Source organism: Mandrillus leucophaeus, unplaced genomic scaffold (genome assembly GCF_000951045.1).
Source record: "Mandrillus leucophaeus isolate KB7577 unplaced genomic scaffold, Mleu.le_1.0 Scaffold119, whole genome shotgun sequence".
Lineage (NCBI taxonomy): Eukaryota > Metazoa > Chordata > Mammalia > Primates > Cercopithecidae > Mandrillus > Mandrillus leucophaeus.
In genome coordinates this window covers 3,579,426-3,605,123 of record NW_012100209.1, presented here as the reverse complement: position 1 = coordinate 3,605,123, position 25,698 = coordinate 3,579,426, and the positions used below count along the sequence as shown (strand labels likewise).

Below are 25,698 nucleotides of genomic sequence, written 5' to 3'. Positions count from 1 at the left end.
GAAATTGTAATTTTTAGCAGACAGTCCAAGAAGCCTTACCTGATTACCATCTCTATTGTTGTTCATAATTAAGGTTAGGTGCCCTCATATACGTACTCACTACAACTTGGATTCACAACATCATAGCACTCATCACACTGTATTATGTTTACTTTCTATTTCCTCCATGGTATGCAAATTCAGGACCGTGGTGTGGTCTTTATGTCCTCGTACCATGACCTCGTACCATGGTACCAGACTTCGTACCATGTCTGGCACATTATAAATGTTTCATAGATGTGCTCAATGAACACATGAATGCTTGAAAGAATAAATGAATGGAAAATTAACATTTATTGAACTCTTACTATGCTCCAGGCACTGTCCTAAGTGTTTGTGTGTGTTAACTTCTAATTCTCACAACAACCCCATGAGACTGGTATAATTATTACCACCATTTTGTAGACGAGGAAACAGAGACGTAGAGAGGAAAAGAATGAATGTGTAAGTGAATGAATGAGTACTTCTGTTTGGCTTGAGCATAAATTTGTGAAATAAAGCTGAGAAAGTAGGTTTGGTCCATATCAAACAGGGCTTGTATGCCTTGCTAAAAAAATTAGACTTAATCCTATTAAATATTGTCACTATCCCACATATGATCTACAGAATGTTAATAGGTGCTGCATGTGAAAAGGGAGTTCCATCTTTAAATTGAAAAACTTTGAGTGTAGCAGTGTTTAAGAGAATTTCTCAGAGCTTTTAAAATTATAAAGAACATTGTAATTTTTTAAGAAGCTGATATACTACGCAGTTTTTCCCTCAAATACCTTACCAAGAAATTAAGAGACTTACTGTTGAGCAGAACACTTTACTGGATTGATTCAGTAGGAAAGCAGTAAAAATTATTAAGTAGGAAAGTAAAATGTTATTTATAGAAATTATTTATTGCTGTGATGTATTAAGTTCATTGCATATCAACTAAATTTTCAGGCTAGATTACATTCAAGTTTTGGCTCCACTGTTAATTGGCTATGTAATCAACATCAAGAGTTTAATCTTTCTTCTTGTAAGTACATTAAAAATAACAATAGTATTTACTTATGCTTATTGTGAGAATTAAATAAACAGTCCATATAAATGGATGAGGACAAAGCGTAGCCTATACTAACTATTCAATTCAAGTCTGCTATAACTATTTTGTGGTTGCACAAGTGACGTGTAGTAAAGACATATAATATAGGAAAATTGTAGTTGAAATTGTAAAATAAGCAAAAATATTGAATAAGCACTTAACAAAAGAACATATTTTAAAAAACAATAAACATGAAAAGATGATAAAGATAACTGGGAATCAAAAAGATAAAATTAAAACCATAAAATACGTGAAATGGTGAAAAAACTTAAATTAACAAGTATTGGCAGTAGAACTTTACAACGTGCCGTACACTGCTGGTAGGAGTATAAATTGTTAATATTGTTTTGGAAACTATTTGGCAATATCTACTAAAGTGAAACATAAATGCACACACACATATTTATGACTTAGAAACTCTACGAATAGGTGTGTACCAGCAAAAATATGCACAAACGTGGAGCAAAAAATAAGAAAAGCCTCATTATTCATTTATTGGATACAACTCATATGTCTATCAAGAGTAAAATGAACCAATTACGATATGAATTCACTACTGCTGCAAACAAGATAGATGAATGTCACAAACATAAAACTGAGCAAAAGAAACCAGGCACAAAAGTGTACATGTTTTGTAATCTTACATATAAAGTTAAAAATATGCAAAGCTAATCTATAGCAATAATAACAAAATTGGAGTTTGCATTTGGGGACAGAATAATGACTGGGTAAAAGCATGAAGGAGGCTTTTGGGTGTTGCTAGAGTTCTATTTCTAGGCACGGGCAGTGATTATATGGGTGTGCTCACTTTTTACGAATTAATTGAGCTGTATGCTTAATGATTTGTTTACATTTCTATGTCAATATTATATGTCAGTATAAAAGTTTACTTAAAATATAAGAAAATACTAGACTGGAATCAGGGCTACTTAGGAAACTGAGTTAATGTAGAGGAATTTAAGTGAGAAAATATCAAATATGGACTCCAGTTTTCAGACTGTAGGAACAAGAGGACATTGCAAAGTTAAAGACTATTGCAATAGGCTCCAAACTGGCTTTTCAATTACCCATTGCTACCCAGATGACACAATACTGCTGATATTCCTGAATCATTTTAAATCCCCACTTCAAAACCTTTCATTGTTTCTAGGAAACGTAATTGTTTCTAAACCTGAAGAATGAAGTCTAATTTCCTTGACTTTACATCCAGATTCTCGCAGTTCTGCTGTTCTTCCCTGTCCCCAGACCTTCCACTTCAACTCAAACTGATGACTGTATGTGCTGTCTCCAGAGCATGGCACATCTGCCCTGACTCCAGGTCCTTGCTCATGGTGTGCCCATGGCTTAGAAGGCCATTGTCTCCCTAATATTAGGGCCATGATCTCCCTAATAGGAATCAGCTTTCCTTCAAGGAACACGTCAGTCTTCCTTCAGAGCGCCATCCTCCCTAATTGCTAAAGATGACAGAATTATTTCACTTTCCTAACTCATTAATTATTCATTGTTCTTACCATTGAGTAATACTTAGCAAAAATTATTTTATTGGTCTTTTTAATTTCCTTTCTTTTCTTCCATTTTCCCTCCTTCTCTCCCTCCCTGCCACTTTCTACCTTCCTTCCTTTCTTCTTTTCCATCCTTGTTTACTTCTCCATAGTCTTGCTAATATATTTATATACCTATTCCATATACTCACTGAGAGTCTGAGTTCTTAACATGATATTTGATATTTATCTGGGCCTGACATATAGAAGATTCTCAACAAATATTTACTAATGACAATTTGCCTAAAGTCAAAGATACAGACACATTGAAGAGCAAAACACACACGAGAACATAGATTTGCCTATTTCTAACCCTAAACTAGTTCAAGTAAATCATTGGACTTCAAACTTCTCAAGTCTGTAATTATATCATTAAAAATTTTTGAAGATATATCACTAATATGTATATATTTACTAAAGAATTGTATAAATGTATTATTCAAAAATGTGCATAAAAATATGCAAATATAAAAAATGGAATTTTTTTTCAATAGCGTATATGGAACAAACAGAATTTTTATCTTCCTCATAGTGGTGGCTGCACACACTTAAAAACAAAGTTCAGGCCGCGCGCAGTGGGTCACGCCTATAATCTGAGCAATTTGGGAGGCTGAGGTGGGCAAATCACAAGGTTAGGAGATCGAGACCATCCTGGCCAACATGGTCTCTACTAAAAATACAAAAATTATCTGGGCCTGGTTGTGGGTGCCTGTAATCCCAACTACTCAGGAGACTGAGGCAGGAGAATCACTTAAACCCAGGAGGTGGAGCCTGCAGTGAGTTAAGATCGCTCCACCGCACTACAGCCTGGGATATAGAGCAAGACTTTGTCTCAAAAAAAAAAAAAAGAAGGAAAAAATTTAAAAAGTTCATTGATAAATCCATATATTACAAAAGTTTCTTGAAATTTTTGACATGCTTTTGGTCAGCTTTGGTGTTCATCTTATGATGCGGCTTCTGAGAAGACTGTGTAAGTAGAAATATTCATTCTGTATTTTACTAGCTTTTTTTTCTTTTGTTTGCATTGTTGGCATTATCTTCAATCTGCATTTTCTTTCTGGAATCTTTTTAAGGCACTTGTTCACTTGTAAGAGTAAACCAATGGAACAGTAAACAGATTTACTCTTTCTTCAGGATCCCATTGCCCTCACAGATAACCATTACCAGTGTCAATCCGTTTATGAAATACATGGTATCAATCTAAATACAAAATAACATGACAAAGCCATTGTCAGTCTGTACATGATATATTGGCAAATTCTAATTTCGCTTCTACTTTTATATGAAAAATAAGTACGAAAACCTCTAAAATTTTCATTGTATACCTTTGTTTTGTTAATCCTTATACCTGTGTTTTGTTATGCACTTCACTTTAAAAGCAGCCATACTACTTTCTTCATAGAAAGACGATTTCATTATTTTCTAATCATTCTAGACTATTTTACTATAGAATTTCTGAATAGTGGGGGCATAGCTAATTCTTACTGATAGACACCAAATTAATGCCACTAACTATCACTCATATCACTAGTCTTCTTTTTATTTGCTAGTATTTCTTACTGCAATTCCTTATTACTCAGTCTCTATCCCTGTTAATTAAAGTTACCATTTGGTTAGGGGAAATTGTTATGGAAATTTGTATAAAAGAGTTGTGCTATATACTTTAACAGTAAATGTCATTGTGTCTAAAGAAACATTGTGCCAACTCTTAAACTGATGGTTAATTTTTTTTCTGTGTTAGTTGTGCTTTCACCTCTGTTTCTAAATATAAAATCATTCTATCATTTTTTTCCTGTAATTGGAAGTTTCACCGTGACAGTCAATTGATTGGCTATCAGAAGTCATGTGACTTATTTTATTCTGGGCACCCAAAACATATGTAATGTAAGTCAGAAGCAGGGGGGTTGACATTAAAGAGTAAGGGGCAGAGTAGTCAAGGACTGGGCTGTAATTGCATCCTAGTCCTGTCTCTTAGTAACCATGTGTTCCAGGACAAATTACTTTTGACTTCAATGTTTATAATAATAACTACTTCTCAGGGTTGTCATGAGAATTATGTAAGATGTGTGTAAAGTGCCTGGCATCTACCAGATGCTTAATAAATGGTAGCTGTTAGTACTGTTATTATTATTTCTGTTATTAAACTCCCTACAGGAAGGAGGAGTGTTCTTTTACTTTTTCACTTAGCTTACTTAATGGAGCTACATACTGTACCATCTACTTCTCCCTTCTGTACAGATAGGCTGTTTTTTTTTTTTTTAACTAAAATTAAATGGGCATTTTTATTGGAACACCTTGCAGGTTCATTTTTGCAGGGAGCAGAGAAATCCATATCCCTGATTCGAGGTGGAAGGAGTGAATATGCAGCAGCTTTGGCATGGGAGAAAGGGAGCTCTGGTCTGGAGGAGAAGACATTTTCTGACTGGTTAGAATCAGTGAAGGAAAATCCTGCTGTGATTGACTTTGAGGTAAGAGTAAAAATTATTCCAGGTAAGAGATCTAAAGTAGTTCTCTAGTGGCCCAAATTGCACATCACACAATTTATTTTCCATTTTCTTCTCAGACAATAAAAGAAATGCCTTTCTTTAGTATTCATGCACAACGTACCTTTTTTTAAATGTTAAATTGCATGTCTATTGCTTTTGCTGTTAACAGTACAGTATTTAGAATTCCTAGCATGCATGAAACACCAGGAAATGGAACTTAGTGAATAAAAACGCTCAAACTTGCCTTGAGTAGTACTTATTTTTCCATGTATACAATAAATCTGGTTTCTGCGTTCTTCTTGCAACTCCTTGTTTGATGAACACTCCTAAGTCTTCATTTGTAGCTCCGTGAGATAAATGAGATTTTAGATCCATTTTACTTCCTGTTTCTATTACTATTGATTGAATTTACCAGTTTTGTATTTGTTGTAATTGCATTAAAGGTGATATTTATTATTTATGGAATGCTTTACCCACGTATCAGCCATATGCCATTTAGAACCTGTTTTCCCCCAAACATTCCACATTTTTAAAAGGCCTCCAAAGAAGCTATTATGTTCATTTCGTTTAAATGAAGATAAAAGAGTTCAATCATTATGAAAATAGAATCATTTACATGCAGCATGAAGATGTATTGAACTCTACAAGTTATGGGAGAAAAATGAGACCCAGCTGCCCTTTCGGGTACTTGCAAGTCATATTGCACTAGACGGTCATTTCTTTGAGGTTTTACGATGTTAAAATGAGCCCTGATTTATCATTAGCCCATTATTTGTTATTGTAATTCTTCCATTCATCCTGCTGGCAAGTTTATTTCTTCATTTTCTCCCACTCCATATTTTCTCATCTAACTCCAACAAAAGCCAAAACTGTCCCTGGAAAAAAAAAAAGAACATGGAAAGCTTCTCTTATCCTCTCTAGATTTTTTTGTTGCTTACATCAAATTTAATGAGGTTTCAGCAGAGCAGTAAAGAGTTGCCAAACTCTTGGTCACCTATCTCAGTGCTTTGATGCATGCATAGAATACTTAATAAATAACATAACATACAACCAAGTAAGCAACACCTCCCATGTGACTTCCTTCACAGTAAAATTGCAAGTAAGTGCCATATACATCACACCGGTCCACAGGTAGAAAGCTTTTGCCTACTGGTTCAACAGGTGGCAATACTATATCCTGCAATAATCCCTTTGAAGTGTAGAATTTTCAGGCTTTCCCTCTCATTTCATGAGAACTGGGCAGTAATGGCAACCTATTACCAAAGTGGATGTGACTGGACCTCCTCTCTCCCATTTGCTCCTAGCTTGCCCCCATCGTGGACTTGGTAAGAAACATCCCCTGTGCAGTGACAAAACGGAACAATCTCAGGAAAGCTTTCCAAGAGTATGCAGCCAAGTTCGATCCTTGCCAGTGTGCTCCATGCCCTAATAATGGCCGACCCACCCTCTCCGGCACTGAATGTCTGTGTGTGTGTCAGAGCGGCACCTATGGTGAGAACTGTGAGAGACGATCTCCAGATTATAAATCCAGTAAGTATCAGGAATCTATTGTGAGGTAGATACATTTTCCCTTCCAAAGAGTATTCTAAATTGGTCAATTAAAAAGAAACAAAACTTCTATCAGCAGCCTCCACCTTGTACAGGCTCAGAGAGAAGATAAACCTGCAAAAAGTGTGAATCTGAAGTGTAACCTACCAACTATGTGACCTTGGGAAAGTTTCCTAGTTTTCCTATGCCTCAATCTGTTCATCCATAAAATGAGGATAACACCAGCATCTATCTAAGGAATATGAATATATTATATAAGTATTTGTATATAAAGAGTACATGCACAATGCTCATAACATAAAAAATCAAACATAACATTAAATAAAATATATGATACTGATATTATAAGCCTCTTATGTATTGTAATATAGAAAGAGGATGACTTTGTAATAAAAGATAAATTAAGCCACAACAAAAGTTTTCATACAGGACTAAGTAATGTTCATAGTTACCTCAAATCCTCCTTAGAAACAGGGTAAGGCATGGGAGGAAGAATGTATTCTACTACCTTTAAAAATGTAATTTAATATGCATCCTATTAAGAAGATGTTCATGTTTATACATATATGAGTGCACATTTTTAAAAGGTCTCCAAAGCAAAGAATAAAAAGGTTTGTTAACAGTTGAAAATAATTCATAATGGTTGCCATTTGTTGCCATTTTATTTAAGTTTATGGGAACAAAGTCTAAAAGGAAATCAGGCAATGTATCAGGCCCCTTCCACAGTAATTTCTTTTAATCCTCAGAAGAACCCTATCATATTCCACAAAGGAAGTTACTCAGCTAAAAAGTGAGGAAACCAGGTTGGCCTCGCTTCAAAACCCAAATTCAGCTGCACCAAGATCCATGGGGGTGAGTCTTCCTTTGTTCCAGATGCAGTAGATGGACACTGGGGTTGTTGGTCTTCCTGGAGTACCTGTGATGCTACTTATAAGAGATCGAGAACCCGAGAATGCAATAATCCTGCCCCCGAAAGAGGAGGGAAACGCTGTGAGGGGGAGAAGCGACAAGAGGAAGACTGCACATTTTCAATCATGGAAAACAAGTAAGACTGGGTAAGGGAAAAGAATGGGTCATTTTGCCCTAACTCTCAATAACATTGAGAGTTCACGTGGTTATTAGTCTACTGCTAAGTAAAGAAATAATTAGAACTTTACCTATACAAACACAGAATATTAATGAGCCATTGGGTCTGCTGCTGTGCCTTTTTCTGTGTGTAATGTTTTCTATTTAATACATATATGTATGTAATGTGTACATATGTATACACATAAGCATATACACACATGTAAATGTGTGTACATACATACATATACACGCATATTTATGTTTCCCTTTTAGTGGACAACCATGTATCAATGATGATGAAGAAATGAAAGAGGTCAATCTTCCTGAGATAGAAGCAGATTCTGGGTGTCCTCAGCCAGTTCCTCCAGAAAATGGATTTATCCGGGTCAGCATCCTAACCCTCATTTTTGATTTATAGTTTTAAAAACCTCGAAAAGTATAGATTGTCTTTTAATTAGAGTTACTGTTTTCCTATTCGAATAATCTCCTGTTGACTTTAAAAGTACAAAATAATATTTAGAAACACTTTGCCACTCTTCCATCTTGAATTTCCTAGAGATGTCTTCATAGCCAGTTGTTAGACTAAAGGATAGCAGATTGCTTGGGTTTCTTGGAAAGATAATAGAACTTCAATATAATATAAGACTGTATGACTTGTGAGAATTTGCAAGTAAGATCTGGCTATTTCAGAGTCTGAGCAAACTGATATCTTTACCTAAGGAATGTTTAGAGAAACACACTAGACTGGCTATAATCATAGGAGGTGTTTGTTCTGTATTGTTTTATTAGGTTAGAAACCTGTAGAGTTCTTACGCAGTCAAAATCATTTTCACGTACCTTTAAGTTTCAACTTTTTTACTAAGTCACAGTATGTTTCTATGACTTTTTTAAAAGCTGAATACTTTTTGTCAGACAGATCTATGCCCTTAGACATAAATTGTTCAGGTGATACATGATATCTAAAATTGATCACAGAAGGCATTCTCCCTATTTCATTTTACCTTTCTTAAACTTAGTAATATCATTACATTAATCTTTTCCCAACTGTATCACACTTATGACAAAAGATCAATAACACTCAATTCTCTAAGGTCAGCAAATAGTTTTATTCACAGAGTATAGTCTGGGCTAATGTATCTTCCATATTCACTTATTTTTCTGCCCATGCATAAGGACCATACATTAAAGTTTATGGGGAGGAAATATTTCAGAGGGAGGTAATTTTAATTAGTCTTTACTCTAGAAAAAAGGTTCTCAAACTCAACAATGCGCCAAAGGACCTGTTAAAACACAGATCATTGGGTCTCACTCCTCGAGTTTCTGATCCAGAAGGTTTTGGGAAGGGCACAGAAATGTCCATAGCTAATACATTCCTAGGTAATACAGACGCTGATGGTTTAGGAGCCACACTTTGGGAACCAATTCTTTTGAACAAGAGCCATCAGTCTATGGCCCAAAGGCCAAATTTGACCTGCCACTTAAAAAAATAAAGTTTTATTTTTATTGAAACACAGCCATATTCATATGTTTACATATCGTCTATGGCTACTTTCATGCAATAACGGCAGAAGTGAGTAATTTCAACAGACGCCACATGGCCTACATATGACTATCCAGGCCACTTATAGGAAAAGCTTGCTGGCCCCTGCCCTAGAACATTATCCTTAAAATCACATATTGGCAGATCCAGATACCAAAATAACTTAATCTATTTATTCTGGTTGCATACAAAGACCATTAAAATTATTGACATTCTCATTTTAAAAACGCACAAAGGCTTTCAACAGTGATGCATTATTCTTCTAACTCATTTTATAAGCTTAGATTATATATTTCCATTTTTATGGATAAATTCATTTCTTATTTTATTTTGCTCTTTACTAAAGTCCTGGTCTCTATCTGGCAATAGTTTTTACTCAAATGTAATAAAATTTTATTTTTTCCTAATAAGCATCTTCTGGAATTTCTAGTGGCAAAATGCCCCTTGTATAGATTCAAATAGAGGTAGATATGCCTAATTCCAAGCTAGAGCAATGATGTTATTGCACACAAGTATATTTATTTAATGAGTAACAGACAAGTCCAACCTCTGTAGGCAAGTGACAGGGACTTTTGGCAAGGTTTTTTGTTTAGTCAGTCTACCAAATGTACTTCCCTAACTTTGATTATTGCAACATACACTTATATGTTACAGATTCATAAAAAAACAAGAAATACAAACAAAAGTTCAGGGCAATAATTTATTTCAGAAGAAATGCAAGAAAAAACTGCAGCCTTTGAATAAAACATCCAAATCATTAGTCCATTTCCCTTGGAAACAAAGCCATATCAGTAATAACCAGCAGTAGAATGGTAGTTTTGTATCCAAAAAATTAAGAATCTTCTAGGAGACAAGTTTAACCATATGACCAAGTAAACATAAGCTGACAATTAGGTTTTCACCGCCCTCAAGTTCCCAGCTTCAATTATCAGAGAACAACTGCTTAGTCAATTCTTGGTACTCTTACCCCTCTCAGTAAAGGAAAATTGTATTGCATTACTAGCTCCTTAAGAAGGATAACATTTTGTATTCTTTCAGCAAAGAATTCAGGCCCATATAAAGATTTAGTTGACACTAAAGGGTCAGGGCTGGGGCTGATAAACGTGATAAACACTATAAAAATAGAGCCTTGCATGAGTTTCTCTCAGAACTGAAAGGACGTTGTACCTCATGAAATCAGGGAAATCGAAGATTTTTGCAAAGGATGGTCTAGTTGAGCTGGGTCTTGAGGGGAAGAGAGAAGGTGTTGAGGATACAAGGAACAGCCACGTGAAGACATCAAGGCATGAAAAAGAAGTTTATGTTCAAAGAATGGCAGGGTTTTGCTTTGCTAGAGCATAGGTTTTATGGGAGGAAATGGCAGGCGGTGAGGGCGGTAAAGTAAGTTAAAATAAATATTCTGATCTAAGAAGTATAAGACTCAGTTTACCTTGAAAATTGTAGTGAACTACCCCCGCCCCCATCACCCCCGGCAACATGATAGTAGTTGTATAATTCATTAATTTATAATGACCAGTGGGTTACTAGGAATTGAGTAACAATTTTAAATGATCTGCACTCAGTCACAATAGCAACTGCTTATGTTTGCTTTATAGGTAAGATATATTATTTATTCAGTTTATAGTCACTACATAGTGAGCATATGGTTTTCTATTCTAGCAATAGAAGGACATCCCATATATAAAGATTTTTAGTTTCTTCTTTTTTTTTTTTTGTTTTGTTTTGGGGATTTTTGTTTGTTTGTTTTTTGGTTTTGGTTTTGAGACAGGGTTTCACTGTGTCACCCATGCTGAAGTACAGTGGAACAATCATGGCTCACCACAGCCTCAACCTTCTGGGCTCAAGCAATCCTCCCAGTTCAGCCTCCCAAGTAGCTGGGACCACAGGCACATGCCACCACTTCTGGCCACTTTTTTTGTATTTTTGTGGAGACAGGGTTTTGCCATGTTGCCCCAGCAGGTCTCAAACTCCTGAACTCCAGTGATCCACCTGCCTCAGCCTCTCAAAGTGTTGGGATTATAGTCATGAGCCACCATTCTTGGCAGGGGAGCAAGTTTTCAAGTTAAAAAACAAACAAACAAAACCCTAATCAATTCAGGGAGACAGACTGGAAGAATGACCAGTTAAAAAGTTGCCTTAGTAAGAAACAATAAATACCATGAAGACAAACAATGATGGCAACGGGAAGGAGAGAACTTTAACAGGTTTTCAGAAGTAGAAATTGAGAGGACTCGGTGACTGACTAGATCCAGAAGTGAAGGATAGAAAGGCTCAGTGTGAGCCTAAAGAGTTAGAGAGTGTTATTCGTAGCATTAATAATTTCTGGTTTCTGCTTTAATTAAGAATGAAAAGAAACTATACTCGGTTGGAGAAGACGTTGAAATTTCATGCCTTACTGGCTTTGAAACTGTTGGATACCAGTACTTCAGATGCTTACCAGACGGGACCTGGAGACAAGGGGATGTGGAATGCCAACGTGAGAACTGGGCAAACAATTTTGCTTGACAACTTTACAGAATGAATGTGCCCAATATAAAAACAGTAAAATCACATCCTTAGATCAGTACATTTTACTCATTTTTAGTAACTCTGGTGAAAGAGTTTGTGAAGCAGAAAATAAATAGGAGGGCTCATTTGCTAAAACTGGATTTCCAGATATCTCCATACTTTAGTGTTTCTGCTCCTACGTATTCCTGTCACACACACAGGACTGCGAAGTATGCACTTCGAAAGAAATCCGGGAAGTCGCCAAGTTGTATCTAACCACAGATATCTGCCTTGCCCAATGTTCAAATTGACGCAAATTGCTGAGTCTCAAGAAGATGATATTTACACTCTTTATGTATCAGAAATGGGAATTTGTGTAAGACGCGATTTTGTGTAAGCTACAGTTTTCACCAAGACACTACTCCTTGGCGCATGTTCACATTCTTTGCTGAGAAAGAGTGAATAAGCTTTAGACTCTGCACATATCTGTGCTAGAGTAAAGTAAAAACCAAGATTCAAATAAGGCTTGAATGGGACTCCAAAGACTTATTTTGGGGCACCATGAAGCAGGGTTGAGACCAATGTCAATTAGAATGCCCATCACTCTGCATCACTCACAGCGTGGTAACTTGCATTTGGAGAAATCCACTAGGGATAAGAGAAAAGAAAGTGTTTCTTGAAAGGAAAAGGGCCCAATGATTTCATAAAAGTTGGATGTGTCTGGAGCCAGTTCTTTAGCAAGGGAACCTCAGATAATGAAACTAAAAGGAATTTTTCAATGAAGGGTCTGAGGGAAAGTCCGGGATTCTTATCCCCCAGGTTTTCTGATCAAAAGGAGGCACCACAGTTGAACAAATGCAGTAAATCTCATCAAAATCACCTCTTTGGTTGCATAAAATTTGCCTAAATTTGTTGTTTATTCTGCTCCACTAAACACATATGAAATGTTGCTCTCTTGCAGGGACAGAGTGCATCAAGCCAGTTGTGCAGGAAATTCTGACAATTACACCATTTCAGAGATTGTATAGAATTGGTGAATCCATTGAGCTAACTTGCCCCAAAGGCTTTGTTGTTGCTGGGCCATCGAGGTACACATGCCAGGGGAATTCCTGGACACCCCCCATTTCAAACTCACTCACCTGTGAAAAAGGTGCGTAGCAGCTCAGTGTTCTGGGGCCTGATAAGGTGGTGCACCCTGAGATTGGTAGCATAGCCTCTACAGCCATTCTATGTCTTAAGCACGGAGAGGCTAAATAAGACACAAGTTTAGACAGTGTGGGTCAAACAGCAACTATGCAATGGCTCTGCTAATTCCCTAAGCTCTTTGCCATCCTGCCTCCTTTATTCTCTTCTGGGCTTTTATGATGTGTGAAAGAAAGGGAGAAAGTTAACCTTTTGAATAACCTTAAATAAAATTATCAGTAAAAAGATCTCATGGAAATTAGTGAGAACTAATTTTGTGTAAGTATTGTGTCTTGGTTTCACTAGACTCCTGATCATAATAATAAATTACAAGGAACATAAATGTCAGTGGAATGAATGTATGTGGAAGCCATAGACTTCAGAAAGTTAAGATCTTTTGGACACCGTAGGCAGTATCCTCATCAGAGCATATGCATGCATGTGCACACACATCCCCTTAGATTAGAAATTAAAATTATAATCCAAACTGAGAAATAGGAAATATTCCATTAAAATTATTATTCAAACTGAGAAATAGGAAATGTTCCACCGTTAGATAAAGGAAACACATAGCCTATTTCATATACTTTCTCTCCAATAATATTGACAGAAAGACCAATGCAGGGAGTCACAGAAAGAGAAAGACAATCATAAATAAAACCGACACTGTGAGGTAAAGACACTTTCAGGCAGGGAAACATTATTAATTCTTTCAATGTGAAAAAGTTCTGCTTCATAAAGATGTGAGATGCTACACAGTTACTTTTTCCTTCCTCCCAGACCTGGACTCCTCCCGTAGCCCTTCAGAGGATCCTCTTGCCCTGAGCACTTTACAGACTGTGCAGTATTGTTGCTCCTGTGTTGGGAGGTGTGGGCAGCTGAGTCCCAGCACTGCTTCAACCTGAGGCTGATTGGAAGAGCAGATTCCTTGCATAAGATCATTGACAATTTCAAACCTGTAGCGAAAGAGCAAGGCTCCGTGCCACTTGAAAACTGATTGATTCTTTTTGGAAACAGTGTATACCTTGCTGTTCCTCCCTGGCCTAAATGTAGAATTACAAAGGGCAAAGAGGCATAAGTAAACAATATCACCACAATGTAAACCATAGTAGCTAAAGCCTTACGGGAAGAATAGGTCTCCAAGTTCACCAGAGTTCTGGGCCAAGTTTCACCAGATAGCATGGGGGTAATAGAAGGAAATGAAAACAACTGTGAATAAGAAAACCTAGGAATTTTTTATATCTTTATTTTTGCTTCTAACATGAGCCACCTTTCCTTATCAAGCCTTCTACTTGATAAGCTAAGAGGAGGAAGAGTGAGCTAAGCCTCCAGTTCTGCCTTGACGATTAACTTGCTCACGAGGTCCTTTTGGTTCTGGGGATGCCTGAATAGTCAGATCCGGATCAAAAAATTTTGCTTCATTCAATAGACTCAGGAGTTTGGCTCTAGGTCCAGATTCTGTAGGTGGGCCTCAACATGAGCAAAGAAACCAAGGTTCCCTCTTTCATAAATACACCCCAGGTGTCACTCCCTCTATTTTCATCCCCTTCCCTCACCGACATGCTATTCAGTTCCTCATCTTAGTTCAAGCGTAATTTCCTTACGAATCCTTCCTTACCCTTCCCAGTTGGAGTCTTTATGATACGTGGTCTCCTGAAACTATGTTCCCTTTCTTCAGAATACTTGTCTCAGCCCTTAATTATAAATCCATTATTGTAATTATTTGATTAATATCTGTATTCTCTTTCTTTTTTCCTCTCCTTTACTCTCCTCTCCTCTCCTCCACCTTTCTTCCATCCGTCCTTTCTTTTCTTTTTCCCCCACCATAATGTCCTAGTGCCTAGAATGTCATGCAGGGATTAATACCTACATTTAGGAGCTGCGTTTCTCCATTGATTCTTGTAAGAAAATCTGACTTTCAAGCCATTCACATCCACATTGCTAAATCTAATGGACTTTTTTTTTCCTTATCTTCTTTGACGTCTCAGCAACCTTCAGCAATGTTGACCTTCTGCACGTATGTTCTTTCCTTGGCTTCATATTCTTGTTTAGCTCCGAATTTCTGGCTGTTGCCCTCTATTTTTGGCAGGCTCCTGCCAGTGCTTAGACATTAATCACTGTTTGTTTCCCAAGTTTTGGATCTGTACTCTCCTACTGAAGAATCTCACCCACATGCATAGCTTCAGTAATTCCCCCATAGACTAATAACAGATTTAAATCTTTAGCACATACTTTGCCACTGAGATTTAGACATGAATGTCTAAATTCCTATATATCTACATTGTTTGGATGTCTTAAAGATACCATGAATTCAACATCTACAGAGGGGAACTCTTAATTCATCACCCTTCCTTCCTAAAACTAAGCATTTTCTAATATTTTCTATTTCAGGTAAGGCACCAATGTATATTCTCTTATGCAAATCAGAAACCTAAGAATCATGTAATTGGCAGCTCTCATAACTTACCCACAATAAATAATATGACATATTTTACCTGCTAGCTGTGTCTCAAGTTTATCTACTTTTCTCCATTTCTACCTCTGGAACCTTGGTCCAAATTATCATCCTCTTTCACCTGAACTACCACAATAACCTCATAGATTAGCTTCCTGGAGCCCTATTGACCACCATGCCTCTTCAAATCCATTCTCTGCACAGAAGCCAGAATTAATTTCTTTTTTTCAAAATCCAGGACTGATTTTGTCACAACACTCCCTGCTTAAAACCCATCAGAGACTGTCTACTATTTATAAAATGAAGACAAAAACCCTTCAAAGACCCTATTAGCCCCCCACACAACCTACCACACACCTACCTCTCTGGCCACATCTTGTTCTATGCTCTTGCTTTTCAGCACTTCAACCACACTGGATTCTTTCAGTTCCAGGAAACTCACAAGCTGCCTCCCTTTTTTTTTTTTTTTTTTTTTTTTTTTTTTTGATATAGAGTCTCACTCTGTTGCCCAGGCTGGGGTGCAGTGGCACCATCTCGGCTCACTGCAACCTCTGCCTCCCAAGTTCAAGTGATTCTTTTGCCTCAGCCTCCTGAGTAGCTGGGACTACAGGTGCATGCCACCACGCCCCACTAATTTTCATATTTTTAGTACAAATGGGGTTTCACCATATTGACCAGGCTGGACTCTAACTCCTGACCTTGTGATCTGCCCGCCTCAGCCTCCCAAAGTGCTGGGATTACAGGCATGAGCCACCATGCCCGGCCACTGCCTCCCATTTGAACATTTCCATACCTTATGTTTCCTCTGCATTGAACAGCCTCACTTTTCTTTCTTCATTTTACCTTTTCTAATCTTTCTAGCTACATCAATTTTTTTATTATATGCTTCTCTTTAATAGCACTAAGAAAGGCAACAATTCTGTATGTATATTAGTGTGCTTATTTGATTAATGTCTGTCTGCACCCACAAGACTATTAGCTTGGTGAGCCCAGGATCTGGGTCAGTTTATGCTCAATCTACTCTCTCCAGAACCTTACAGAGTGTTGGGAATATCATGCATATGCAATAAATATTTGAAAAATAAATGAACAAAAATTTCAACAGTTCCATTTTCTTTAGTTATCTGAACATAATAGCAATTTTAGGTTGGAAAATGACACCTCATGTGCACTGGAAAGGACCTTTCAGATGGAATATTTAATGACAATGTATTTAGAGAAGCCAAAATGAATGTTCCAACTCCAAGAGATAATTATGAATTCTTTACCACTGCCTCTTCTCTGAATTCAAGCTTATCACTTAGAATCCATGCTGTGCACTGTTCTTTTCTCCTTTTTTCTTTTGTTTCAGATAGTCTAACAAAATTAAAAGGCCATTGTCAGCTGGGACAGAAACAATCAGGATCTGAATGCATTTGTATGTCTCCAGAAGAAGACTGTAGGTAAGAGATACCCTACAGACTGTGTCTGGAAATTGGGAAAACCAGTCTAGTGTAAGAAACTTGATGGAAGAGCTGAGCTTCTTGAAGCACAGACATGAAATAAATGAAATTTCCACATAACTGATATTCCTGTGCTGTGCTGAATTCCTCCTTCGCCATTGGGTAGCAAGTTTCTTAATTATCTCTCAGCCCAGTTCCCTGTTTAAAATGAGATTGTTTATTTAAACAATCTCGTTTCTATGAGATTGTTTATTAAAACAGTCTCATTTTGGTTATAAAGACTTAACTTCTGCACATGTAAAAACTTTAAACTCAGTTATATCAACACCTTCCTTTTCCTCTCACTCAAGCCCAGGGCTTGGAGTGGGGCGGGGAAAACAGGCACAAGGAAACTGGTTGGTGAGTGAACACACTACATTGGCTACGTGCCCCTGTTTTTTCTGATCTTCATATGGAAATGCTTGCTTTCTTCTCTTGGGCAGCCATTATTCAGAAGATCTCTGTGTGTTTGACACAGACTCCAACGATTACTTTACTTCACCTGCTTGTCAGTTTCTGGCTGAGAAATGTTTAAATAATCAGCAACTCCATTTTCTACATATTGGTTCCTGCCAAGATGGCCGCCAGTTAGAATGGGGTCTTGAAAGGACAAGACTTTCATCCAACAGCACAAAGAAAGAATCCTGTGGCTATGACACCTGCTACGACTGGGAAAAATGTACAGGTCAGTTCCACTGGTGACCACACTAAATGCTCTCACTTAACCTTCATCTCAGCTTGAACATCATCTTCCTTAACAATAACCTATCCTTAATCAAAAATATTTCCTTTTCATTGTAAAAAAAAATCATGATTTAAACAGAAAGGAAAATTATAATCACCTACAAGTAGAAATAACTACGGTAGTAATGTGGGTGTTTATCTTGCCAATCTTTTCTCTATGCATATGTGTAATCAGTACCACCCTTAGGCCCTAGTGGGAAGAGCACCTGTCCTGATCTCATGTTTCGAGCATCCCTCCCAGTCCCAGCTTCGGAGGGCCTTCACCAGAATTGTCTAAGTTTCCTTCTGGTGTTGGGACTGTCTGAGGCCAATAGTGCTGTCCAAGCAGGACTGGATTTTGCATTGCCAAAGCATCTTCCTGAAATTTCTTTAAGTCTTCTTTCAGTGCCTGGGTCAAGCCAAGGCTGACAATACTATTCAAGCAGGATACCCTGAGCCCAGACAACATCCCACACGAACGCAAGCACTGTTATACTTTCCAACTCTCTACTGCTTCTTCTCCCCACCATGCATAGGGTCAGTCAGATGCCCCAAAGAGCTCTGGGGCTTATGCCTGTGGAGTTATCTCTGGCCCAGAGTTATACCCTCATTCTCAGAAAACAGCTTGGTGAACAAATTGCTCCTGCTAGCCAGCAGTGCATTCTTGCTCAAGATTGCTTGAAATTAGAAAGCCAGTATGATGCTGACACTCTAATTTGGGGTGACTCTAATTGTTTATAGATAAGCACCCCATAAAAAATTTGTCCCTGGGTCTCAAACATCTCAGGAGTGGCCCTGCATATAATACAAATTTTAAAAATATAAAATTGGATCATACTCTACATGTTATTTTATATATTGCTATTTTTCACTTACTGTGTCATGGAACTGTTTTCGTATCAACATATATTATTCGGCCACATAATTCTCAATGTCTGCAAAAGTCTATATAGGTATTCTATGATTTATTTAGCCAATCTCTGGTTAGCCATTTAACTTTTCTCCTGTATTTTGCTATCATAAATAGTGCCATCATACCTAAATCTATCACAAATCAATCAGTGATCTAAGATTACATCCTTCAGATATAGCTTATAAAGGGATATTTCTAGGTAAATATTATTGTTAAATATAATATATTGGCTCCCTATCCAGAAATGTTTTTGCCATATTATATTTCACTCTAGAACATATAATAAAGACTGCTCTCCCACACTCTCACCAAACCTTGGAGTTATCACTCCTTTGTATCTCTGCCAATTTAATACTTAAGGAGTAGCATTCTATTTCCATTTTTCCTAAGTTTACTGACCATAGACATTACATTTGTGAGTTGTTTTGAGGCAGGGACTTCACAGCAGTACATTTGCTCCAAGATGAAGTTTGACCCTGAAATAGTCCAACTAAGCTTTATATCTTTTTCAAAAGATGGATTGGAGATTACAACAGAACCCAAGCAGTTAGAGATACTTCCTTTGTGGAACATTTTCCAAAAAAAAGTATCTTAAATTGGGGCATAAAGTATGCAAAGGAATCTTTGCTGAAACCACCTTACTTTTGCAAAAAGAAAGACAAAAACTATATTGTTCCCCTTGACTCTTTTTTGACTTTGTGGCCCAGTGTTCTTCAGCTCAGTCCTGGAAAGGGGAGAGGTCTTATTACTTAAAACCATGTCTTTCCTGATCCACTTCAAGCTGATTATCGAGCTTCAGCTCCCTTGACAGGCCACAGGATTGAAACATGACAGAGGGTGGACATAGCTGGCATCTAATGGTGACAACTCAGGAAGCCAGTATCTGGGGTTTTCAACCTTCATGCCATGACTACTAAACAAGGCAATTCCATATAACATACAGAAAACCAGGGCCTGATATTAATTCTAATCACTATGAAATAATTTTTAAACAAAAACTCTACTATTCATTTTTTTGATGCTTGATCAACACCATTACCCAACTGACATCTCTTGCAGACAATAATTTGTGATAGAAAAGAGCTGAAAGTATATACAATATCATTTTTATTTTAAATATAAACTTTTTATCTGAGAAATGTAGTGTAAGAACATTATTGTCAAACATACATAGAGAAAATAAAATTTGGTCAGCAGGGCAGGTAAGAACTAATCCCTGACTATACTGTAATAGATAGGTCAGGCATTTGGGGCTATATTTAGTGTCACCTTCCATTCTTCCTTATTTATCATAGAGAAGCAGTCTTCAGAGAACTCTTCTATTGGAAATATTTTTTTTTTTTGCTATCTTCCCACAAATTATTTTTTTCAAATCTGCCTGAGTGAAAAATAACAGTTGACAATTTTATCAAAATAGCTGTCTTTACTATTACCCCTTTGCTATACACATATCTAAATCATCACATACTGGAAGAGTCTAAGTTTGCTAAAAAAAAAAAAAAAAGTACTAAAAACTGAAATTAACAGAATGCTTTGGGTAGTCAAACTAACACATGAACACTTCTTAATAGAAGATTTATTTAGGCAATTTAAAACATTTTTTGGTTCTGCACACAATCAGGAAACTCAAAGCATTTTTTCCCCTATAGATATGATCTGTCTCTGCAAGCTTTCTTTAACTAGTGAGCAAAAGTAAATGTCTCAGAGGGTTCTGTTTAGATTAGCACTGTAGAAAATTATCAACATACAAATGATAGCATTTATGAGAACAGAGAAAGCTAAAAATGTACTTTATACCCAGGCCACTCATGGGAAGTTGAAATATTAGTAATTTTCAGTTCAATTGCATGTCACTTTGATTAAACTGTGTTCTTGATTACATTGCGCTCTTAGCTACTCTTTTCCTTCTCTATCTAAAATGAAATTTTAAAAACTTTAAAATGGAACTTCAAAGTAATATGAAGGTCACCTTTCAAAAGTTGCAACATGAATGAAATCCCCCAGAAGCCTATTTTATAGATATTAAGTATATTATCTGAATTTCAGAAATATCAACCACCAACCAACAGGAAGGGGAAATTTATTCAGTCAACATCCATTTAGCAGCCAATGTATAAGTCACTGTTCAAGGCATGATGATGGTTTTAAGATGAGGCAGCCTTTTTACCCCTCAAATTTTTGGAGGAGTAATGTTAGACAATAATTACGTGAATCACTTTAGTGCAAGTCAGGATGCGATAAGAGCTTTAAGAGAGAAATATCTTCTGGTCTGGAAGGGTTTCTTAAGCACAGAAGCGTGAGAACTGAGTGTTGAAGGATCAGTTAGTGGAGGTGGTGGGGTCTTTTGGTGCTGGTAGTCTGAAAATAATTAGGCAAAGAACATTTAAGCTATATCCATACTAAAAGAGTAGTGACCATGGCCCTTCCAAAAACCTAAGGAATGGACGTCCTAACCAGAGGTGGAACAGTCCCCTATCTTTCACCAAACTCTATCCCTTCCAACAGTGGACAGGAACATTCTTTCCAACAATGAACAAGTATCTTCTCTAGCTGGTTGACAGAGAGCATAGTAAGGAAATGCATGCTTTTTCATAAAATGTTTCCTACCAAGGGCAAGATGCCCAGGCATGTGGTGTATATGAGTATCTCCCTACTTCCTTTTCCTATTTTTTCCCATCAGTTGAGACACCTGGGAAAGAATTGATGTCGCCTAAAATAAGCTATTCATTCATGACCTCATTGCTAATACTCACGCTGACTCAGGTATTTTGGCAACATGAATTATTCCAGATCCATTAAGTAAATTTCTTTTTTGTACACTTATACCTGCACCCACAATTCAGAATTTCAAATCAGTTGATCCAGAAGAATGAACTGAGTGCCTTATTAAGAGCTGATCAGACGGATGAGCCACACTGCTCTCCAAAACAGCACTTCTCATTGTCTTGGGGAAAAGACATATGAAAGCTAACTACTAAGAATGTACACAAAAATGTCACATATGGTACTGACAAGTTTACACCACTAAAATTTAGCCAAATAAAAGATATGCTTTAGCTCAACCATCATGGAAAGCAGTGTGGCGATTCCTCAAAGAACTTAAAACAGAATTCCTTGAAGGACTTAAAACATAATTACCATTTGACCCAGCAATCCCATTACTGGGTATATACCCAAAGGGATATAAATCATTCTATCATAGAGACACATACACATGTATTGTACTGTAGCACCATTTACATTAGCAAAGGCATAGACTCAACCTAAATACCCATCAACAGTAAACTGGATAAAGAAAATGTGGTACAAATATATCATGGAATACTATGCCGCCATAAAAACAATGAGATCATGTCCTTTGCAGCAACATGGATGGAGCTGGAAGCCATTATCCTAAGCAAACTAATACAAGAACAGAAAACCAAATACCACATGTTCTTACTTATAAGCAGGACCTAAACAACGAGAACATATGGACACAAAGAAACAACAGATACCAGGGCTGACTTGAGGGCGGATAGTGGAAGGAGGGAGAGGATTTAAAAACTACCCATCAGTCACTATGCTTATTCTGGGTGATGAAATAATCTGTACACCAAACCCTTATGGCAATTTACCTATATAACAAACTTAGCACATGTATCCCTGAAACTAAAATAAAAGTTAAGAAAAAGAAAAAAGAGAAAATCTGGTCAGACACTGTGGTCCATGCCTATAATCCCAGTACTTTGGTACACCAAGGCAAGAGGATCAGTTGAGCTCAGGAGTTTGAGACTAGCCTGGGGAACATAATGAGACTCTGTCTCTACAAAGAGTAATAGATTAGCTGAGCATGGTTGGGTGCATCTGTAGTCCCAGCTACTCGGGCGGCTAAGGTGGGAGGATCTCTTGAGCCTAGGAGTACGAGGGTGCAGTGAGCCTTGATTGTGCCATTGCACCCCAGCCTGGGAGACAGAGTAAGACTCTGTCTCAAAAAAAAGAAAAGAAAAGATCAAAAGATCAGAATATGGTTATGTTGCTATGAAATGCTTCACTGAGGAGGCAAGACTTGTAGAAACTAGACGTGTGGGGAGAAGTAGGAAAGAGCACATCAGTCTGGCAAAAGAGGCAGATGACATGGGAGAAAGGACAAAAACTGGAATATATTTGGGATCTTGTTGGGGAAACAGACAGTTAATCTGCTTGAAATGCAAAAAGTAAAAAAGACAATGTTGAAAATGGAAGTTGAAGCCAAACTGTGGAGAACCTTGACCTTTGACTAAAACATACATGTAGAATATATAAGCCTATAAACCTTTGTTCAAAATTAATTTAATATACTCAGCTTTGGTAACTTTATCCCTAAATGATTGTTTTAAACCTATTTCATGAACATAAGACTTAAATGAATTATGAAGTGCTTTGGTGATTCCAAAAGCAGGCCTCATAGGAGAATCACCCAATGTAACTGCCTATTAAAAATACAGATACCCAGGTATAACCCAATAATATTCTAGAAAGAAAGAAACAAATGTGATATAGAGTTATGTTAAAAAGCTCAGGCCTGGGAGTCATGTATTATTTAAATCCTGCTTCTACCATTTACTAAATTGTGTGGCCATAGGCAAAGAGCTTAAATTCCTTGAGCTCAGTTTCCTCTTCTGTAGAATTATTATGATAGCCTAGTTCATACATTTGTTGTAAGGGTTCGAAAAAATTAAGCATATAAAATGCTTGGCATATTGTGTGGCTTCACAGTACATGATCTACAAATGATAACTATAAAGGTACTTAGGCAATGCCAACATTAAAAATGAAAATAAAATAAAAGGACAGGCTGAAGACATTGGAGAAATGGATTGATAGGACTAGTGCCTGATTGAATGTAGGCAGTGAGTGAGAGGGAGGTGCCAGAGATAGCGCAAATCTGCATTGGATGTGGACAGTGAGACAGGGGGAACTGCCCGAAATAGGCCAACTCTTTAAGCTTATTGGCTTATTAGTGCCCTCTAGTCTCTTGTATACAGATCTCTCTATTCAGTCACAGTTGGGTCTTTGGGGTCATTGCCTTTGGTGGGTTGTTTTGTTGTTTTTGTTTTGTTTTGTTTTCAATTTTTATTTTTTGGCTTTCTCATTCATTAGAGAAAGCTTTGGACCAAACTTAATTTAACACCATCAAGGAGCTCGCCACCCTGGGGATGATTTAGATGAAACCAAACCCTAATGTACTGTGGTGAGTCACACTGTCTCTCTCTCTCTCATTACAGCCTCCACTTCCAAATGTGTCTGCCTATTGCCCCCACAGTGCTTCAAGGGTGGAAACCAACTCTACTGTGTCAAGATGGGATCATCAACAAGTGAGAAAACATTGAACATCTGTGAAGTGGGAGCTATAAGATGTGCAAACAGGAAGGTGGAAATACTGCATCCTGGAAAGTGTTTGGCCTAGCACAATTACTGCTGGGCCCAGCACAATTAACAGATTTACCATCCAGAAGAACCAGCTCCTACAAATGAGAATTCTTGTACAAACAGTAGACTGGCATGCTCAAAGTTACTGACAAAAATTATTTTGTGTTAGTTTGAGATCATTATTCTCCCCTGACTCTCCTGTTTGGGCATGTCTTACTCAGTTCCAGCTCATGAGGCCCTGTAGCATACCCCTAGGTACCAACTTCTACGGCAGTCTGGTAAATTCTCCTGTTCACATTGCACAAAAATAATGTGACTTCTGAGACCCTTATGTAGCCTGTGACATAAAGCATTCTCACAATTAGAAATAAGAATAAAACCCATAATTTTCTTCAATGAGTTAATAAACAGAAATCTCCAGAACCTCTAAAACACATTCTTGAAGCCCAACTTTCATGTCTTCATTCAACAAATAATTTCTGAGTGTACATACAGGATGTCAAGTACTGACCAAAGTCCTGAGAACTCGGCAGATAATAAAACAGACAAAAGCCTTTGCCTTCATGAAGCATACATTCATTCAGGGGTAGACACACAGAAAATGAAATAAACAGGTAAAATGTGTGGCATGTTTCATGGTGATAATTGTTTTGGAGAAAATACAACATGGAAGGATGAGTCCCATCCTTAATTATCATCTTATGCAAGGAAATATTCCATCACAATAAACATCACTGTAAGGATGATTGAACTCCAGTGGAAATTATCTTGTATAAAGTTGTTAAGGATAAACTTCTGGAGTTCTATTCTCTCAGAAAGTAGAAAAGAGATTCCCTTTGCCTCACCTAAAGTGCATCAGAAAGTTTTAGGCTGAAGCGTGTGATGGATGGAAAATTGTCAGAGAATTTTGAAGGAATAATGTTTAAGGTGAGTCATATTTTTCATTAGGCCATACAAAGCAGAAACCAGTTTATCAGCATGGCTAGGGTGTCAATTTGAATTGGAGAAGAGAGGCATCTTTGGAGCAGCAGTTCTCAAATATTAGAGTGCATTAGAATCACCTAGAGGGTGTGTGTATTCAGATAGATGCCTGGAACCACCCCAGTTTCTAACTCAGTAGTTCTGGGGTGGGACCTGAGAATGTGTGTTTCTAACAGCATTCCAGGTGGTACTGCTTATGATCATCAGGACACCACATTTTGAGCATACCGAATTTAGAGATGGACATCACACAGCTAACTCTGATTAAGTAATTGATCTCAAAACCATAGCCAATCTCCAGGGAGGTGAATGAAAGCAGATTCCCTTCCAGCAAAACTCATTGGGATCCTCACCTCTTGGAAGGAGGCTGTGAGCCACAGCTACCTGCCAGCCCCATCCCCAGACCTTATACATGCAGCTCCTCCTTCATCTCATTGATCATAGGATATCCACAAAAATCTAACATATATCATAATATTAAAGGAGAAGAATGGGGAATGAAAACACCTATAAACAAAAATCATTTTCCTGGTGTAACAGAGGTTGAACATGACCTTTTCCTTTCGCAGGAGTCAGTAACCCAACTATTTACCAGTCATACCACCCCACTCCCTTCTCACTCTGAGGAGTGCAGGCCACTCCTATAAGCATCATAAGCCTTCAGCACATGCGAGACATCAGCTGAGAGCAAAGAGGTATTAAATACTCCCACGTCCTAAGGAGAGCCACTAACAATTAAATCAATAAACTTTCCCCAGGATTGAACTGGCTCTGTTCATCCCAGCTCTCAT

At 37.5% G+C, this 25,698-nt stretch overlaps 1 protein-coding gene across 2 annotated transcripts in view; it reads left to right on the top strand.

Moving 5' to 3' along the window:
• The window catches only part of C6 (complement component 6), a 137,997-nt gene extending 113,446 nt beyond the window's left edge, over positions 1-24,551 (top strand). Inside the window, exons 10-18 of one of the 2 annotated variants that reach the window (XM_011966369.1) lie at positions 4,954-5,120; positions 6,443-6,668; positions 7,560-7,731; positions 8,028-8,139; positions 11,638-11,770; positions 12,743-12,931; positions 16,770-16,860; positions 17,343-17,584; positions 23,782-24,551. In XM_011966369.1, the coding sequence (XP_011821759.1) occupies positions 4,954-5,120; positions 6,443-6,668; positions 7,560-7,731; positions 8,028-8,139; positions 11,638-11,770; positions 12,743-12,931; positions 16,770-16,860; positions 17,343-17,584; positions 23,782-23,963 (1,514 nt within the window). In that variant the 3' untranslated portion in view covers positions 23,964-24,551. The remainder of the gene's footprint in view (positions 1-4,953; positions 5,121-6,442; positions 6,669-7,559; positions 7,732-8,027; positions 8,140-11,637; positions 11,771-12,742; positions 12,932-16,769; positions 16,861-17,342; positions 17,585-23,781) is intronic. The other variant, XM_011966375.1, reaches the window with a different exon arrangement.
• Positions 24,552-25,698: the final 1,147 nt, after the last annotated feature.